Here is a 20,515-nt window from a genome sequence, read left to right as displayed (position 1 = left end):
TACTACTCTATGGGTATTCTTTACTGGATAGAACTCAACTCTTACATTTCTGGTCATACATTTACTTGGCATCAACACACAATGTTATTATGAATAGGCCAGTTCCTTATATTTTGTGAATAAACAATTCATTATATAGTTACAGAGATGGTTGGCCATTTCCCAGTGAGTGTGGGAACTAGAAAACATGTTTTTTCAAAAAAGGGCAAAAAGTTTTAATATAGCAACACGTGTATGAAGGACCATTACCCAACCTGATTCTCTAAAGTCAGATAGATTTGATTCTAAATGTAAATAAAGCAAAAGCATTTTGGCGCTCTGCTTGTCCTAGTGAAAATGAACAAAACAAAGGACAACTGAAATAACTTTCTGTTCTTAAGCCAAATTCTGTATGTGCTTTTGACCTTCTCTATTCTGTAAAAGTGATAAAAATCACCAAACTGAAGATTTTTAACTATAAAATACTGGGGTGATTATACATTTCTAATCATCTTAAATTATACAATTCTAAATACCTTAAACTACAAAATCAGAAAAGTCTAGTTACCAAGGAAAATGCTTTCTTCTTTTTTATTTTATTTTTTAATTTTTTATTTTTTGGAGGCAGAGTCTTGCTTTATCCCCTAGGCTGGAGTGCAGTGGTGTGATCCTGGCTCACTGCAACCTCTGCCTCCCGGGTTCAAGCGATTCTCCTGCCTCAGCCTCCCGAGTAGCTGGGATTACAGGTGCCTGCCACTACGCCTGGCTAATTTTTATGTTTTTAGTAGAGATGGGGTTTTGCCATGTTGGCCAGGCTGGTCTCCAACTCCTGACCTCAGGTGATCTGCCTGCCTTGGTCTCCCAAAATGCTGGGATTACAGGCGTGAGCCACCGCGCCTGGCCTACCTTTTTTTTTTTTTTTTTTTTTTGAGACGGAGTCTCCCTCTGTCGCCCAGGCTGGAGTGCAGTGGCGCGATCTTGGCAATTCTCCTGCCTCAGCCTCCTGAGTAGCTGGGATTACAGGCGTGCGCCACCATGCTGACTATCTTTTTTTGTCTTTTTAGTAGAGATGGGGTTTTCACCATATTGCCAGGCTGGTCTTGAACTCCCGACCTTGTGATCTGCCCACCTCGGCCTCCCAAAGTGCTGGGATTACACGCATGAGCCACGGTGCCCAGCCTCATTGTTTACTTTGAAACCATTTTATTCCCATTAATGATGGGAAGAAAATGAGAATAGGAAGAGAATGTGGTATTTTTGTTCCACTAGCCTTTCCTTTACTGTGCATCTAACTAATTCTTTCCAACTAAAATATAAAGAACTCATCATTATTCTAAACTCCCATTTGTCTAAAACATAATACTTTGACAAAGTTCACAAATATTACTAGTCCAGAAATTCTTTGAGATGTGTTAGGGAAAATAATAGATACCACCTAGTAACTAACAAGTTTGAGTTTTCAATTACTTAAACCTATCCCTGACCTCGTGATCCGCCCACCTGGGCCTCCCAAAGTGAAACCCTGTCTCTACTAAAAATACAAAAAAAATTTAGCCGGGCATGGTGGTGTGATCCTGTAATCCCAGCTACTCAGGAGGGCTGAGGCAGGAGAATCTCTTGAACCCGGGAGGCGGAGTTTGCAGTGAGCCGAGATCGTGCCACTGCACTCCAGCTTGAGCGACAGAGCGAGACTCTGTCTCAAAACAAAACAACAACAAAACAAAACAAAACCAAAAAAACCTATCTGGGGGTATTTTGGATCAGCTAACCAATGTACTCAATCTGATAATCTGTTTTTTAAATTTCCTTCTTATTTTATTTTTTGAGACGGAGTCTCAAAAACTCAGCCTTGCTCTGTCGCCCAGGCTGGAGTGCAGTGGCGTGATCTTGGCTCACTGCAACCTCCACCTCGCGAGTTCAAGCCATTCTCCTGCTTCAGTCTCCCTAGCAGCTGGGACCACAGGTGTGCACCACCACGCCCGGCTAATTTTTGTATTTTTAGTAGAGATGTGGTTTCACCACGTTGGCCAGCCTGGTCTTGAACTCCTGACCTCAGGTGATCCGCCTGCCTCAGCCTCCCAAAGTGCTGGGATTACAGGCGTGAGCCACCGTGCCCGGCCGATAATCTGTTTCTTTCTTTCCTTTTTTTTTTTTCTTTGAGACGGAGTCTAGCTCTGTTTCCCAGGCTGGAGTGCAGTGGCGCGATCTCCGCTCATTGCAAGCTCTGCCTCCTGGGTTCACGCCATTCTCCTGTCTCAGCCTCTGGAGTAGCTGGGATTACAGGCACCCACCACCACGCCCGGCTAATTTTTTTGTATTTTTAGTAGAGACGGAGTTTCACCATGTTAGCCAGGATGGTCTCGATCTCCTGATCTCGTAATCTGCCCGCCTCGGCCTCCCAGTGTGCTGGGATTACAGGCGTGAGCCACCATACCCGGCCGGTAATCTGTTTCTTAAACTATAGGATCCTAAAAGAGTATCTTAGAATTCAGACACAAAGAATGGGGCTCTACTATTATTTTTATTGAAAATAATTTTTGTTGCCCTAAATTAAGATGACAGTTCCCAAAAAGGCTCACTTTGAAAATGGCCAAAGGGTAATGCCTAGGCCTGTCAAAGTTTACTTCTGAAATCAACAGTCAGGTTTTACAATAGGAAGTTCATATTTTTGTTCTGAAAGATTTTTCCTTAGTTCTCTTAAATCTCATAATTTCTACCATGAAAAAATGAGTCAACTAGATTCATCAATAAAACCAGAACTTTCATATCATTGCTTCCTTTGTCTTGACAGTTATTTTTTAAATCAAGGCTACAGACTTTTAAATAGTTTTCTTCCTTTAAAAATATGTATTTCACCTGGACAAAAGAAAACATATATGCTTTTAAGTAAATACTGGCTTTCTAACAATCACGACAGGCCAAGGAAAATTGCCAGGTTAGTCTTCAAATCTTTGGGAAACCATAAATTCAAAAAGGAACCAAAGAAATCCAACAACTGTAGGTTACACTTGCCCTTAGAATTGCCAATTGCTATAGATTGATTTAGTCAACAAAAAAGTAGTGATTTTTATATCCTGAAGTGATGGCTAAATGCCATACTGTACTTACCTCCAAATAGTTCCAAATCTCTTAAGCCCTCAACAATGAACTTTTCCGAGACCCACCGCTAAAGAGGAAAACCCCAAAGAGAATTAGTATTTCTTCCAAGCCGCAACAAATTAGCTATCAGCCTTTAGACAGACAAACAAAATCCCAACTATGAAAACAGAATCATGCAGTACAGTTAGGAATCATTTCTATGGAAAAGTTTTTAACAGAATCTTGAAATGAACTAAAAACAAGATTCCTTTCTCTACTCCTCTTTGCCTATTTGATGAATAATTCTTAAATTTGACAGATGAGAAATAGATAGTACTGGCTGTAATAATGAAGACTGTTTTTGCCTTCCCTATATTGGTTCCATCTTACTCGTTCTACATTACAGATGCCTTGGATCACTGATGTCAATTTGAAAACTATTACTGGAATTCATAACACAGAAAACAGAGATGAAACAGTAGCTATTCACAAGACCCTGTTAGTCTGTAAAATGGCACACAACAAGTTGCATATTCTTTATCCACTAGGGGTTCTAAAGACATGGCTGCTTACATTTTCTGCCAAGTTCACAAGGGCCAAACTAGTAAGACCAAACTAGCAGGATCAATCTATGGCTCACTTTACTGGCCTATTTCAAACGAGTATTACATTTCTGTCATTCTGATCAGTGGTTTCGTTTCACCTGAATTAGGCTACGTTGAAACAGACAAGGAGCTCATATTTAAAAGCAATGGAATCAAGATTGTATTTCCCTTAAGGACTGGTGTTACACTTTGGCTTGGGGGCATTCTTTCCACTGGGCAGAGTTCAGGCTATGGAGAGATTCCTTTTTTCCTCTTAATTAACAGTGAAGTTTACTCTTTCTAATATAAATTGTTCTTATATGCATAAACATTAGAAAAAAGATTAAGTAACATTCAGAAATAAGTTGCATGATACAGACTGTGAATTAGAACTATAGCATCTTCTGCCCTTACCTATAACTATTTTTTCCAAATCAAAAAAGAAGTAACATCCTAAATTTAAAACTTCATATAAATTATATGCACTGCATAAAAAAACATAAATTATGCTTTAATATGTAAAGAAAGTGGTGTACTCATAATATCTCATAGCACTTATACACTGTTACAAAATTCTAAAATAATTACAACTGCATTTAGAAATTAGGTACTTGATAATAAAGAAAATAAGAAACTCATGACATAATGGGAATTTGTAAAGAAGCTAAATCTAGTATTGTTTTTGAAGTCATTTTATCTGACGAAAAAGTTTTGAAGTATAATAAAATCTTTCATGTTCAAAATGTCTTCAATTAAAACTAATGATATTACTTAGAAAAAAGTGTCCTAGTAATTACAACTTGATTTTGAAAACTCACAACCTCACGGGGGGGTCATAAGCAGTTAAACGTCTACACTGAAAAGTATCATCGACTCATTTAATGTTGTATGACTGATATTCATGAAATAAGCCACTTTCTTCTTATTTCTTCTCTATCAGACAAGCTGGTGGTAAATTTTGTGTCTCTGGTCAGCCTCTGTCTGCAAACTCTTCTCAGGAGTGGAGGCTGCACTACCCGCCTTACTTCCTACATCCCTCACTTTCGTATCATTCTGACCCTCACATAGAAAACCACCTACAACATCTGCCAAAATACACTGCTTTTCAGAAAACAAAAATAGTAAAGCCAGAAGAATAGAAAAACACTCACCCTGATTCGCTCTGGTTTACTTACAAGAAATGACATGAGTTCCTACTGTGTAGACCTACTTCAGTTTCAAAAACTTAAACCTAAAAGGAAAATAGAAACAGGTTGAGTTAGCAAAAATCTCCTTATAGAGAAATGCCTTCTGATTAACAAAAATTTATTACAGGTCTACCATTCAAAGCACGGGACTTCACCTATAAATTGCTAGATTTGTTTAGAGAAACTTTAAGTGATGATAAATCTGAATATACTTTGGCCAAGTACATTATAAAATTCTGTAATTTCTGGCCGGGTGTGGTGGTTCACATCTGTAATCCCAGCACTTTGGGAGGCCGAGGCGGGCGGATAACCTGAGGTCAGGAGTTCGAGACCAGCCTGGCCAACATGGTGAAACCCCATCTCTATAAAAAAAAAAAAAAAAAAGCCAGGCAAGGTGGCAGGTGGCTGTAATCCCACCTACTTAAGAATCGTTTGAACCCAGGAGATGGAGATTGCAGTGAGCCAAGATCACGCCATTGCATTCCAGCCTGGGTGACAGAGTGAGACTGTCTCAAAAAAAAAAAAAAAAATTAATTTCTGTAGAAAGATAAATTTGTCATTATATGGTTTTAAATTAATTCCTAAATTTCTCTTGACTTAATCCCCCACTAACCTTTTCCCAGAAGCAATTACCTTCAGTTATTTTCCATGGTTATCCTGCTTTTTATTTATTTACTTTTTGTAGAGACAGGGTCTCTCTATGAGGCCCAGGCTGGTCTGCAACTCCTGGACTCAAGCGATCCTCCCATCTTGGCCTCCCAAAGTGTGGGGGTTACCACGTGAGCCACCATGCACAGTGTTATCCTGCTTTTTAATAATTATTCTTAAACAATGTTTATATGGGTATGACTTAATTTTAGACTTTTAGAATTTTCTTTACTGCTCCTTGCAGAGCAGGGCTAACTCATAGACAATGTACCCAGAGTCAGCCAGTTTTAACTTCCTACTATGGTAGATGAAGACGAAGCTTCTTATAGCATCATCTTCCACTGTATCTCCTGCTCTCATTCTACCAACATAGCTCTGGCATAATTTGGTTAAATCAATAGTCCACATTTATATTATTATGACTATGCAAATATGGTTCAGAGCTGAGGCAAATAGAAATAACTATGTCTCAGCCAGGCCTGGTGGCTCAAGCCTGTAATCCCAGCACTTTGGGAGGCTGAGGTGGGTGGATCACTTGAGGTCAGGAGTTCGAGACTAGCCTGACCAACATGGTAAAACGCTGTCTCTACTAAAAATACACAAAAAAATTAGCCAGGCATGGTGACAGGCACCTGTAGTCCCAGCTACTCAGGAGGCTGAGAAAGAAGAATTGCTTGAACCCAGGAGGCAGAGGTTGCAGTGAGCCAAGGTCGCGCCACTGCACTCCAGCCTGGGTGACAGAGCTAGACTCCATCTCAAAACAAACAAAAAACAAAAGCAAACACACCAAAAAAAAAAAAAACAACAACAAAAAACCATGTCTCTTTTCCTTTTTTTTTTTTTTTTGAGATGGAGTTTCGCTCTTGTTGCCCAGGCTGGAGTGCAGTTGCACGATCTTGACTCACTGCAACCTCCGCCTCCCAGGTTCAAGTGATTCTCCTGCCCCAGCCTCCAGAGTAGCTGGGATAACAGGTGCCTGCCACCATGCCTGGCTAATTTTTGTATTTAGTAGAGATGGCGTTTCACCATGTTGGCCAGGCTAGTCTCGAACTCCTGACTTCAGGCGATCCACCCGCCTCGGCCTCCCAAAGTGCTGGGATTATAGGCATGAGCCACTGTGCCCAGACAATGTCTCTCTTTCCTTATACACCTATTTTTTCCTAGAGTTAATAACTGCCTCATTTGTTCACTTGCTTGGTTTCCCATATAGCTATTATTAACTTTTTACAAATACGCCAACATCTCTGCTATTTGCCTTATCCATGTATTTTTCCATACCCTCAAACCCATCAATTAGAATTTTCTCCTGGAAGTTGCCTTCATAGGGCCCTCCAGTCTCCTGCTACAATCTGGACTAACTGCTTTTTAGGCCAGTTGCACTTAGTTGACTTTTTTTTTTTTTTTTTTTTTGAGGCGGGGTCTGGCTCTGTCATCCAGTCTGGAGTGCAGTGATGTGATCTCTGCTCACTGCAACCTCTGCCTCGAGGGCTCCAACCATCCTCCCACCTCAGCCTCCTGAGTAGCTGGAACTACAGGTACATGCCATCATGCCTAATTTTTGTATTTTTTGTAGAGACGGGCTTTGCCATGTTGCCCAGGCTGGAGTGTGGTGGCGCGATCCTGGCTCACTGCAACCTCTGCCTCCCAGGTTCAAGTGATTCTCTGGCTTCAGCCTCCCGAGTTACTGGGAGTATAGGTGCACGCACCACTACACCTGGCTAATTTTTTTGTATTTTTAGTAGAGACAGGGTTTCACTATGTTGGCCAGGCTGGTCTCGAACCCTTGATCTCAGGTGATCCACCCACCTTAGGCTCCCAAAGTGTTGGGATTACAGGTGCGAGCCACTGCGCCTGGTCTCAAGCTCTTGAGCTCAAGCAATTGTCTGCCTCAGCCTCCCAAAGTGCTAAGATTACAGGTGTGAGCCACTGCGCCTGGCCCTACCCTGATATTCTTTTTTTTTGAGACGGGAGTCTCGCTCTGTTGCCAGGCTGGAGTGCAGCGGCGATCTTGGCTCACTGCAACCTCCGACTCCCGGGTTCCAGCGATTCTCCTGCCTCAGCCTCCTGAGTAGCTGGGACTACAGGCGCGTGCCACCACACCCTGCTAAGTTTTGTATTTTTAATAGAGACGGGGTTCCACCATGTTGGCCAGGATGGTCTCGATCTCCTGACCTCGTGATCTGCCCGCCTCGGGCCTTCCAAAGTGCTGGGATTACAGGCGTGACTCACTGCACCTGGCCCTGATATTCTTTCCTTTTTTTTTTTTCCTGAGACGGAGTCTTGCCGTGTCACCAGGCTGGAGTGCAGTGGCGTGATCTCAGCTCACTGCAACCTCCGCCTCCTGGGTTCAAGCGATTCCCCTGCCTCAGCCACCCCAGTAGCTGGGATTACAGGCATGCGCTACCACACCCAGCTAATTTTTTGTATTTTTTTAGTAGAGACGGGGTTTCACCATGTTAGCTAAGATGATCTCGATCTCCTGACCTCGTGATCCATCCGCCTTGGCCTCCCAAAGTGCTGGGATTACAGGCATGAGCCACCGCGCCTGGCCGGCCCTGATATTCTTATAGAAGCTCCTTCTCCAACCCCAGCTGAGAATCACTCATTTATCTTGTCATAAAATTTTAAAAATATAGATTTAAAAAAACATGATTAGAATGCATATTTAATAGTATTAAACACAAAGCATCATGCAAAAGAAATTTAAGAGGAAAAAAGGTCCATATCCTCATGTAGTCTACAATAGAAAGAGAAAATTAGTGTAGATAAAGAGGCAGGTAGATGTTTTTATCTGCAAAAAAAGTTTCTATGGTCTGGAAAAATTTTGGAATTTAAAAATAAAATCAAATTTTCTTTCTTTCTTTTGTTTTTTATGAGACAGGGTTTCATTCTATTGTCCAGGTTAGAGTGCAGTGGCACAATCTCGGTTCACGGCAACCTCTGCTTCCCGGGTTCATGCCATTCTCCTGCCTCAGCCTCCTGAGTAGCTGGGACTACAGGCGCCCGCCACCACACCCGGCTAATTTTTTTTTTGTATTTTTAGTAGACAGGGTTTCACCATGTTAGCCAGGATGGTCTCGATCTCCTGACCTCGTGATCCACCCGCCTCGGCCTCCCAAAGTGCCAGGATTACAGGCGTGAGCCACCGCGCCTGGCCTAATTTTTTGTATTTTTAGTAGAGACGGGGTTTTGCCATGTTGCCCAGGCTAGTCTCAAACTCCTGAGCTAAGGCAGTCCACCCGCCTTGGCCTCCCAAAGTGCTAGGATTACAGGTGTGAGCTACTGCACCTGGCCAATAGTGGCATATTAAAAACCATTCTTTTTTTTGGAGACAGGGTCTTTCTCTGTCACCTAGGCTGGAAAGCAGTGGTGCAACCACGGCTCACTGCAACCTCAACCTCCTGGGCTCAAGCAATCCTCTTACCTCAGCCTTCTGAATAGCTGGGACCACAGGTGTGAGAAGCTGCCTGGCTAGTTAAAAAAAAAAAAAAAATTGTTTGTGTAGGCCGGGCGTGGTGGTTCATGTCTGTAGTCCCAGCACTTTGGGAGGCTGAGGCAGATGGATTTCTTGAGCTCAGGAGTTCAAGACCAGTGTGGGCAACATGGCGAAAGCCCATCTCTACAAAAATATAAAAATTAGCCAGGCATGGTGGCATGTGCCTGTAGTCCCAACTACTTGGGAGGGTGAGGTGGGAGGATACCTTGAACCTAGGAGGCAGAGGTTGAAGTGAGCCACGATCGCACCACTGCCCTCCAGCCTAGGTAACAGACTATGTTGTCCAGGCTGGTCTTGAACTCCTGGGCTCAAGTGATTCTCCTACCTTGGCCTCCCAAAGTGGTGAGATTAACAGTATGAGCCACCACACCCAGCCTAAAAACCATTTTCTTTTTGGGGAAGGACAGAGTCTCGCGCTGTTGCCCAGGCTGCAATGCAATGGTGTGGTCTCGGCTCACTGCAACCTCCACCTCCCAGGTTCACGCGATTCTCCTGCCTCGGCCTCCCAAGTAGCTGGGATTACAGGCACCCGCCACCACACCCAGCTAGTTTTTTTGTATTTTTAGTAGAGACAGGGTTTTACCATGTTGGCCAGGCTAATCTTAAACTCCTGACCTCAGGTGATCTGCCCACCTCAGCCTTCCAACTAAAAACCATTTCCTAAGAAGATTTTGGGCCTGCCAATGGGCACAAGCTAGACACACTTTTGCAAAGAGGTAGGATGCCCTTCTGTTCAGGTATGAATCTTCATCAGACTCCTCAATTTTCACTACTAAATGTTTAAGACATATGGGTCATATATAACTGACAATAAAACAGCAGTACTCCTGGTATTTGTCAGAGTACAATCTTTTTTTTTTTATTTCCTTTTTAAAATTGTATTCAGTTCTCTTGCTTTTTCTTCTTCCTTTTATCTTTGCTTTTCTATTCTTGTTTATCTTATTTTTCATCTCAAGTGGAACTGGCTCAAAGAATACAATCTTCAACCCACTCCCATTCCCATATCTCTCAAAAGACCAATTTAAAGAAATAGTATTTACAGACTGGGATTCTGCAGAAGAAGGGTTAATATAGCAGGCCTAACTTCTTATCCTTTAAAAAGTCTGCTTACGTGGTTAGCCACTGGCTGGCACTGGGGAACTTGGATATTGAGAGATTTCCCATTTTCCTAAAAATGACAAGAGTGGCTTATTATGCCTAAACTGTTTGTACAAACAGTATGGTTTATGCTGAACACCTGCTTTCCTTCTGGGAGTCCAGTTCTGATACATGCCAGGCAGAGGCTGCCTACATGACCATCCTGGGTATGGAGTTTCTAATGAGCTTTCCTGGTTGATAACATTTCACACATGCTACCACAACTTCTTGCTTTGAGTCCTGTGTCACTCTACTGGGGAGGATCCTTGGAAGTTTGCTCCTGGTTTCCCCCAGACTTCACCCCATGTGCTGTTTCCCTTTGCTGGTTTTTCTTTGTATTCTTCTGTTGAAATAAATCCTAGCCATGAATGTGACTATATGCCGAGTGCTGTGAGTCCTCCTAGTGAATTACTGAACCTGAGGGTGTTCTTGGGAACCTCCAATACAGGGATACCTGAAGGAAATTATTTTAAATGTTCTAAATCTATTCCTGGATTAAGGCTGGCCAATGGATGGCTACAGGCCTAGGTCTTACTCTATTTGCCTCCAATAAAATTATTTTTACTGAACTGTACTTGAATAGCCTTTATTTTATATCAAAAGCTCTAAGAAACTTGTCACTGTTTTCAATAAGAATGTTCTAAAAATGCTTTTATTACTGTGTTCACTAAATGAGAAGAGGCAGAAGAAATGTCATTCTGGATTAAGAATCAGGGATAGGTTGGGCACGGTGGCTCATACCTGTAATCCCAGCACTTAGCAAGGCTGAGGCAGGCGGATCACTAGAGGTCAGGGGTTAGAGGCCAGCCTGGCCAACATGGTGAAAACCCCGTCTCTATAAAAAATACAAAAATTAGCCGGGCATGGTGGCACTGGCCTGTAATTGCAGCTACTTGGGAGGCTGAGAATCGCTTGAACCCGGGAGGCGGAGGTTGCAGTGAGCCGAGATTGCACCACTGCACTCCAGCCTGGGTGACAGAGTGAGACCCTGTCTCAAAAAAAAGAAAAAAGAATCAGGGATACTTTTGCTTTTTCTGAATTTTTGCCAAACTAACTTCAACCTTGACCAAATTAATCTTTCCCTAACAGCATTTACCACATGTGTATTTCAGTCCTATGTAAGAAAACGGTAAAGACACACAAAGAACTTGGAAATGTTTCAAAGATAGTAAAGATTAATTTAGAAAAATAGAAGCTATTAGGAAAGGTTAACATCTAGAAAAGAGCAAATTTGGCTGGGCACGGTGGCTCACACCTGTAATCCCAACATTTTGGGAGGCCAAGGCAGGTGGCTTACCTGAGGTCAGGAGTTCAAGACCAGCCTGACCAACAGGGAGAAACCCCGTCTCTAATAAAAAATATAAAAATTAGGCATAGTGGCGGGCACCTGTAAGCTCAGCTATTTGTGAAGCTGAGACAGGAGAATCGTTTGAACCCAGGAGGCAGAGGTTGCAGTGGGCCGAGATCGTGCCATTGCACATGCCAGCTTGGGTGACAGAGCGAGACTCTGTCTCAAAAAAAAGAGTGAGCTAATTTCACCCATAATGTTACTATACAAATCGTAAGAATAATCAATAAGGTTAAAACATGGCTAAAGGCTCATTAAGAGTAACCTGAAGTCAGAGATTTATACTTAAGGGTGACAATATGGCGTAGTGAAAAAAGCACATACTCTGAAATAAGACAAGCATGGTATGAATTGCATTCTTGCATCTGTGTTAACTTGATCAACATACTTTGGCTTGCCGAATCTCAACGTTAATAACTCTAAAATGAAGTTAATGACATCTGTCTGACACCTGAGACAAATATCTTTCTCCCTCTGATAGTGATGCTTATAATAATGGCTTATGTTTCTAGGAGAGACCTTAAAATTAACTTTTTCAGAGAATTAGAAAGATTAGATTTCAGGTTTCTGATTTAAGATTTTAGAATCTCACCTCTCTCCCAAGGTTCCAATTAAGGCAAAGGAATACAAATAATAACCATATATCTGAGGACAGAATGAGAGGAGCTATTAGATGAAATTTCAATAAATTTCTAGGAGTTGAAAAGTGGACATAAGGGTGCTGTCTCAGGAAACGGAGAGAAAGCTGCAGGCTAGAATGTGAATGGAGAGTATAGTAGAGGAGACGGCAGATATGCCCAGCAGACAATCCTAAGGGGCTCTGAAACAAAACTGCAGCAATAAGGAATGAGGGAAGGAGAAGTGGGGCTGAAAACAAGCCCCTGGCGTAACTGCCCACTCATGTCCATGAGTCTTAAATCCACAGAGCTCCCAGTCAGCAGCTTTTCTATTCCTTTTTTTTTTTTTTTGAGACGGAGTCTGGCTCTGTCGCCCAGGCCAGGCTGGAGTGCAATGGTGCGATCTTGGCGCACTGCAACCTCCGCCTCTTGGGTTCAAGGGATTCTCCTGCCTCAGCCTCCGGAGTAGCTGGGATTACTGGCATGTGCCACTACGCTCGGCTAATTTTTGTATTTTTAGTAGAGACAGGGCTTAACCATGTTGACCAGGCTGGTCTCAAACACCTTAGGTGATCCACCCGCCTCAGCCTCCCAAAGTGCTGGGATTACAGGCATGAGCCACCGCACCCAGCCCCATACACGTTTTTTAATGAAATTATTTTAATGTACTCCAAATAATATTCCAGTAAAATGAGGCTAAAATTTAAAAAGGAAGCTATGAGATATAAAAAGTGGTGTGTCCAGCCGGGCGCGGTGGCTCACTCCTGTAATCCCAGAGCTTTGGGAGGCTGAAACGGGCAGATCATCTGAGGTCAGGAGTTTGAGACCATCCTGCCCAACATTGCAAAACACTGTCTCTACTAAAAATACAATAATTAGCCAGGCATGTTGGCGGGTGCCTGTAATGCCAGCTACTCGGGAGGCTAAGGCAGGAGAATTGCTTGAACTTGGGAGGCGGAGGTTGCAGTGAGCCAAGATCACGCCATTGCACTCCAGCCTGGGTGACAGAGTGAGACTCTGCCCCAAGAAAAAAAAAAAAATAATAAAGTGGTGTGTCCATTGAAGAGATATCTCAAGATGATAGCTACGAAGCTGATCAAGAAAGGAATCAGTCAAAATTAGAACATGAAGTTGGCAGGTTGAAGAAAATATAATAATATCATGAAATATACAGATTATAAAGGATGAAAAATATCACGGACTGGGTGGAAAGTGGCCTATTTCTTCCCCCCGCACCCCCCCAAAAAAAAATCAAGCAGAAAGGCAACCAAAAATTCCAACAGAAATTAAAACTATATTTTAAAAGTCAAAGTCCGAATTTGAAACAAACTTAAATGTGTTACAATTTTTAGATAGCATGGCTGGGCACAGTGGTCCATGCCTATAATCCCAGCACTTTGGGAGGCCGAGGAGGGCAGATCACCTGAGGTCAGGAGTTCAAGACCAGTCTAGTCAACATGGTGAAACCCTGTCTCTACTAAAAATACAAAAAGTAGCTGGGCATGGTGGCACATGCTTGTAGTCCCAGCTACTGGGGAGGCTGAGGCAGGAGAATCGCTTGAACCTGGGAGGCGGAGGTTGCAGTGAGTCAAGATCATGCCACTGCACTCCAGCCTGGGTGACAGAGCAACACTCTATCTCAAAAAAAAAAAAAAAAAAAAAAAATTGAGGTAGTTCAGCAAGGAATGAGAAAGAAAATCCACTTGACCTTGAATGACAAGGAAGTTAGGACAGTGGACTGCAGTGCAGAATGACACTTGGTTGTTTTGTGAATAATACTTACAAGACTGTAAGTGCTCATCATCAGCTTATAAATTTTAAGTCTATAGACAAAGCATGATAAACTTAATTACAGTTATAGAACACAATGTAAATGCCTTCAAATTTGATAATATGAAAGTAAAGTTTCACCTGACAGAAGATGGGAAATGGAACAGGGAAGAGATAGAGGAATGACTGGGGAAGCTAATACCCCTATCTTCCTAAGAAGGTAAAGTTAATACTGAAAGTTGATAGGATAACAAATAGAAAGTTATGTACAATATTTAAGGTTACAAAGGTAACCAACAAGTGTAAAAATAGAGGGATTCAACTATCAAAAGTTTGGAGGTGCTGGTTGGGTACAGTGGCTCATGCCTGTGTTCCCAGCACTTTGGGAAACAGAGGTGGGTGGATCACTTGAGCCCAGGAGTTTGAAACCCCAACTCTATAAAAAATAAAAAAACTGGCCAGGTGTGGTGGCATGTGCCTGTGGTCCCAGCTACTCAGGAGGCTGAGACGGGAGGATCACTTGAGTCCCAGAGGTGGAGGCTGCAGTGAGCTGAGATTGAGCCACTGCACTCCAGCTTGGGCAACACAGAGGGACCCCGTTGAAAAGAAAAGAAAAGAGAAGAGAAAAGAAAAACGAAAATAAATGAAAAGAAACGAAAAGAAAAAAGAAAAGAAGGGGCTGGGCGCGGTGGCTCACGCCTATAATCCCAGCACCTTGGGAGGTTGAGGCGGGCAGATCACAAGGTCAGGAGTTCGAGACCAGCCTGGCCAATATAGTGAAACCCCGTCTCTACTAAAAATACAAAAATTAGCCGGGCATGGTGGTGGGCACCTGTACTCCCAGCTACTTGGGAGGCTGAGGTAGGAGAATTGCTTGAAACCGGGAGGTGGAGGTTGTAGTGAGCCGAGAGTACACCACTGCACTCCAGCCTGGGCGACAGAGCGAGACTCCGACTCAAAAAAAAAAAAAAGAGAAGAAAAGAAAAAGAAAAAGAAAAAGTTGGGAGGCAGTGAGGAGGGGGTGGTGTGAGATTCATGACCTTTACTCTCTTGGAAAAATAAGGATAAGCTTCACTAGTCATTTCTCTGTCTCTCCTGTCAGTGGAAAGTCTAAACATGTTGTTTAGAATTACAGAAGTCCATCATTAAAGAACTAAAACAAAAAATGATTAAATTAATCGAGGCCGGGCCCAGTGGCTCTGCCTGTAATTCCAGCACTTTGGGAGGCCAAGGCAGGCAGATCTCCTGAGCTCCGCAGTTCCACACCGCCCCAGGCAACATGGTGAAACCCCATCTCTCCTAAAATATAAAAAATTAGCAGGGTGTGGTGGCATGCACCTGTAGTCTCAGCTACTCAGGAGACTGAGGCAGGAGGTTGCAGTGAGCTGTGATTGTGTTACTGCACTCCAGCTTGGGCTGCAGAGTGACACTCCATCTCAAAATAATAATAATAATAATAATAATAATAATAATAATAATGGGGGAACAGGCCGGGTGCGGTGGCTCACGCCTGTAATCCCAGCACTTTGGGAGGCAGAGGCGGGCAGATCACGAGGTCAGGAGATCGAGACCATCCTGGCTAACATGATGAAACCTCATCTCTACTAAAAATACAAAAAAAATTAGCCGGGTATGGTGGCGGGCGCCTGTAGTCCCAGCTACTTGGGAGGCTGAGGCAGGAGAATGGCGTGAACCTGGGAGGCGGAGCAAGACCGTGCCACTGCACTCAAGCCTGGGCAACAGAGCGAGACTCCATCTCAAAAAGAAAAAAAAAAAAAAAGGGGAATAGACACAGGGATGGAGAGAGAGATGAGAGACTGGTACTTTTCTTTATAGCCCCCTATACAATTATTTTAATAACTGCACACAGGTATTTTCTTTGATAAAATCTTATTAATAAATTTCATCTGAACTGGTTTAGAGTAGCTCTACCTAGTGATTAGCAGTAAATGGTATACAAATTATGAAGGACTTTTCTATTTTCAGATTGAATCATGTACAAATGAACTTGCCCAGGCTGGTCTCAAACTCCTGAGCTCAAGCAATCCTCCTGCATCAGCCTTCCAAAGTGCTAGGATTACAGGCATGAGCCGCCATGCCCGGTTATCTGTATGACATTAACATCATCACTCTGCTCCCTTCAAATTTCCTTAAAATGCAAATGTAAATTTCCTTAAAATGTAAATTCTAATGGAAGGGGAGGGCAGATGGATATCATTCGAAAGATATATCCACACTTATCAAGAATTAAGAAATACATATGTATGTGTATATTATATATTATGCATATATGTATATATTATATATGTACATAGTGTATTAATATGTATACATATATTTTATATGTGTATATATTATGTATACATATTGATACATTATATATTAATATATGTATATGTACATATATTACATATATACATATAATGTACATAATTATATGTATATACATATAATGTACATAATTATATGGCCCGGGACGGCCGCTCCGACGAAGGCCCGGGCCTGGGGAGATGGAATCGGTGGCAGAGCGAGGAGGGACTGGCTCCGGCAGCGCACCAGGCACCCCACTAGGCAGGTACCTCTTCCTGGTTTCAAACTCCGGAGCTCAAGCAATCCTACTGCCTCAGTCTCTCAAAGTGCTGGGATTACAGAGGTGGGCCACGGTACCCAGCCTATCAGAAACATTTAACACTATATATATATACATATATATATATACACACACACACACACACACACACACACACACACATAACAAAGCAATATTACTAGAGGACAGACATAGAAATAGCTTTATTGGCCGGGCGCGGTGGCTCACGCCTGTAATCCCAGCACTTTGGGAGTTCGAGGCTGGTGGATCACCTGAGGTCAGGACCTCAGAGATCGGCCTGACCAACATGGTGAAACCCCGTCTCTACTGAAAATACAAAAATTAACCAGGTGTGGTGGGGGGTGCCTGTAATGCCAGCTACTCGGAAGGCTGAGGCAGGATAACTGCTTGTACCCAGGAGGCCGAGGTTGCAGTGAGCGGAGATCGCGCCATTGCATTCCAGCCTGGGGGACAAGGGCGAAACTCCATCTCAAAAAAATAAATTAAAATAAAAATAAAGAGAGAAAATAATAAACCCAGCAAACATTTATGGCAAACTTCCTACGTGTCAGACACTGTGCTAAATGCTTCATGAGCAGCTCACAAGTATTATCATCTCTGTTTTACGGATCAGGAAATTAAGGTGTGCAGGGAGGTTAAATGCCCAAAGTCACACAGATAAGTGGTAGGGGACTAATTAAATCTGTTCCAAAGCCTGCGCTCTAAAAACCAGAGTAAACTTCCTCCATTTCTGGGGCCACAACTATAAACACTGCATTCCAGCCAAAACACCTCTAAGAAATCTGATTAAAAAGTAGGGGACAGATTTGACCAGTTCAGCACTGTAACTAAAGGCTGAATTCACAGGCTTTTGGCAGGTGATCAAATTTGGTTTCTTTCTTAACTCTCAGGGACAAGAAACAGTCCTGGGTGTCTTCAGGAAGGTATGAGTGTCAATGAAGAATTGTCTTAACGTCGCATATACGTATTGGAACATGCTTCTACTTGAACAGTTATTACAATAAGAAAAGGGCAAATTCCAACGGCTCTTTCTTCGGGGAAAGTCAAGTTAAAGTATGTTAGGATACAGGAGAAGGCTGGGCAGAGAGGTTAGTTCCCTATTTCCTGAGAACTATGAGCAATTTTACCTACCCACTGCCCCTCCCTCGAGCTCTCTTCCTTATCCCCAACCCCCAACCCCCATCTCCGGCGCCCAAATCCCCTGCAGGCACCCAAAAAACATTTCTGGAAAACAAAAAGACAACGAGCTCTTCGTTTAGGCCGATTCTGGGAGTCATCTGGATCTTGTGTCCTTACGAAGACTTGACCCGCTGCCTGTCAGCCCGAAGTGCGCGGCGTCTGGGGAGAGCGGGGAGCCCAGGACCGGGGTCGGCCGCTACTCTGCCTGAACAGGACAAACCGGCACCCAGCCCCAGGCTCCCCACCTGGAGTTCTAGGGGGTGGGGAGGAAGGGGAAAGCAGGAGCCCGCCTCTCTCGCCCGGCAACTCCGCTTCAGCGTCTCCCCGCCAGGCCCAAGCCTATTCTGCTCTCGGGCTGCGGCGCCTCATTGCGGGAGTCGAGGACGCGGGTTAAAAAGGGGGCCCGTGGAGGGTGAGGGTGAGCCCAGGATGGCCGCTCCGACGAAGGCCCGGGCCTGGGGAGATGGAATCGGTGGCAGAACCAGGAGGGACTGGCCCCGGCAGCGCACCAGGCACCCCGCCAGGCAGGTACCTGTTCCTGGAGTTAGCAAGCAGCCCCGACCGTCTTGGCTCCGCCTCCTCAGTTTTACTGCCGCGCCGCCGCCAGGCCGGTTGCTGGGAGGGGAGTACGCAACGTGCCATGCGCAGTCGGGCGACCGGGAGGCCTGATAGAGCGCTCCGCCCCACCCCGCCCTGCGGGGAAGTCCCGCCCTTTCCGAGTGGCAACGGCTGCGGCAGGCCCCAGCAGCCGCCGCCGCGCCGAGAGCGGTTCTCAGCTCCCGTTGTCTTTCCCGCCGCGCAGCGCTTCCGCCTACAGCCTCCGCCCCCGCAGCAGGAGGGGGAAGCAGGTGGCTTCAACAATGAAGGACCAGAGAAAGGCAAACTTGGCTGTTCCTGAGAATTGTGTTTTTCTCATTTCATGTGGTAGGACTTCTATGGGAAAACCCTCCTCGCACTTTTCTTGGACGACATCTCAAATGCCCCTCACTTTGGCCTCTCGGGCACCAGACAACAAGCTGCAAAGGGGAAGCCCATCCTTTCTTTGCTCCCCACTATTTGTAAAACAAGGAAAATAGCTCAACTAATGAAAACGATCTTGTCCCCTCAGTATCTTTTTTTTTTTTTTCCCCGAAGCCTTCCTCATCCACAGCTGAGGCCGTTTGTGGAAACCTATCAGGTTTGTCCAAGCCAGGTTATGCAGAGCTTGAGAAATGAGGAAGCGATGAACTAAGCCTCACTCCTGTGAGACTAGGTTTTTCAGTGACTTATCCCCCGCGTGCGCAGGAGGGGGTATCCAAAACGCGGATATATACCATCAGGTAATGAACACTCGCTCTTGCCAGCTCTGAGCTTTGACACAGATTTAGACCGTCCTAACTTCCAAGACTGGGGGAGAAGTTTAGCTACATCCAAGTAGGGACTTATAGAAATATGCCCCTGGAAGGCCGGGCGCGGTGGCTTACGCCTGTAATCCCAACACTTTGGGAGGCCGACGCGGGTGGTTCACGAGGTCAGGAGATCGAGACCATCCTGGTTAATACGGCGAAACCCCGTCTCTACTAAAAGTACAAAAAAATTAGCCGGGCGTGGTGATAGGCTCCCGTAATCCCAGCTACTATGGAGGCTGAGGCAGCAGAATGGCCTGAACCCGGGAGGCGGAGCTTGCAGTGAGCAGAGATCGCGTCACTGCACTTCTAGCCTGGGCAACAGAGCGAGACTCCGTCTCAAAAAAAAAAAAGAAAAGAAATATGCCCCTGAAACTGTGGGACCTGTATGCACGTGAGGTCTCATTTGATCTTACATACATCACTTTGATTTTTTTTTTTTTTTTGAGATGGAGTCTTGCTCTGTTGCCCAGGCTGGAATGCAGTGACGTGATCTGGGCTCACTGCAACCTCTGCCTCCTGGGCTCAAGCAATTCTCCTGACTCAGCCTCCCAAGTCGCTGGGACTACAGGCGCACGCCACCACGCCTGGCTGATTTTTGTATTTTTAGTAGAGACGAGGTTTCACCATATTGGTCAGGCTGGTCTCAAAATCCTGATCTCAGGGGATCCACCAGCCTCGGCCTCCCAAAGTGCTGGGATTACAGGTGTGAGCCATCTGCGCTGGGCCACATCATTTTGATTTTATCGAGTGCTTTGACATTGCTAAGGGCTACCCTCACATGCTCTCATTCTCAGAATAAGATGCCACTCTCAGGAGCAAACTTGGTAAACTCACAAAGCAACACAGTATTAAACAGAGAAGTAAAATTTCTAGCAGTGTTCTACTGAAGGGTCTTTCACATGTGGTCTTTTGGAACCGAGTATTAGACTGCCTGAAAAGATGCTAAACTTCCTGCAGCCATTACAAATGGGTAGAGAAAACATATTGTCTCAGAACTGTTCTGTTTTAGCAGTTTGTAACAGAAGACACTCCTATGGGTATAACCTTCTCTTTTTTTTTTTTTTTTTTTGAGACGGAAGTCTTGCTCTATTGCCCAGGCTGGAGTGCAGTGGTGCAATCTTGGTTCACTGCAACCTCTGCCTCCTGGGTTCAAGCGATTCTCCTGCCTCAGCCTCCTGAGTAGCTAGGATTACAGGTTTGTGCCACCGCACCCGGTTAATTTTTGTATTTTTAGTAGAGACGGGGATTTGCCATATTGGCCAGGCTGGTCTTGAACTGACCTCATGTGATCTGCCCGCCTTGGCCTCCCAAAGTGCTGGGATTACAGGCGTGAGCCACCGTGCCCGGCCTCTTGTCTCTCTTATATCGTTTCACATCATTCAAAATGAGAGGAGGCAGGAATGGTAAGGAATGAGAACCTGGGATGATAAGTACAGTGTTTCACCTCTTCCTGCCAAATCCACTGGATTCTTGTACAACACAATTCTAAACAA

The 20,515-nt window shown here is 44.3% G+C and overlaps 1 protein-coding gene across 10 annotated transcripts in view; it reads right to left on the bottom strand.

Moving 5' to 3' along the window:
• The window catches only part of STRADA (STE20 related adaptor alpha), a 39,000-nt gene extending 20,699 nt beyond the window's left edge, over positions 1-18,301 (bottom strand). For 2 of the 10 annotated variants that reach the window (XM_004041156.5, XM_019026775.3), the window contains exons 1-3: positions 18,167-18,298; positions 4,793-4,872; positions 3,088-3,145 (exon numbers count right to left, since the gene is read on the bottom strand). In XM_004041156.5, coding sequence (XP_004041204.1) covers positions 3,088-3,145; positions 4,793-4,828 — 94 coding nt within the window. In that variant the 5' untranslated portion in view covers positions 4,829-4,872; positions 18,167-18,298. Of the gene's footprint in view, positions 1-3,087; positions 3,146-4,792; positions 4,875-17,666; positions 17,688-18,166 lie in introns of those variants that run through there. The other 8 variants (XM_004041159.5, XM_063706199.1, XM_019026774.4 and 5 more) reach the window with 7 other exon arrangements.
• Positions 18,302-20,515: the final 2,214 nt, after the last annotated feature.

The sequence above is a fragment of the Gorilla gorilla genome, chromosome 4 (genome assembly GCF_029281585.2).
Source record: "Gorilla gorilla gorilla isolate KB3781 chromosome 4, NHGRI_mGorGor1-v2.1_pri, whole genome shotgun sequence".
NCBI lineage: Eukaryota > Metazoa > Chordata > Mammalia > Primates > Hominidae > Gorilla > Gorilla gorilla.
Note: the sequence above shows the minus strand (reverse complement) of the source record. Positions and strands in the feature narration are given on the sequence as shown.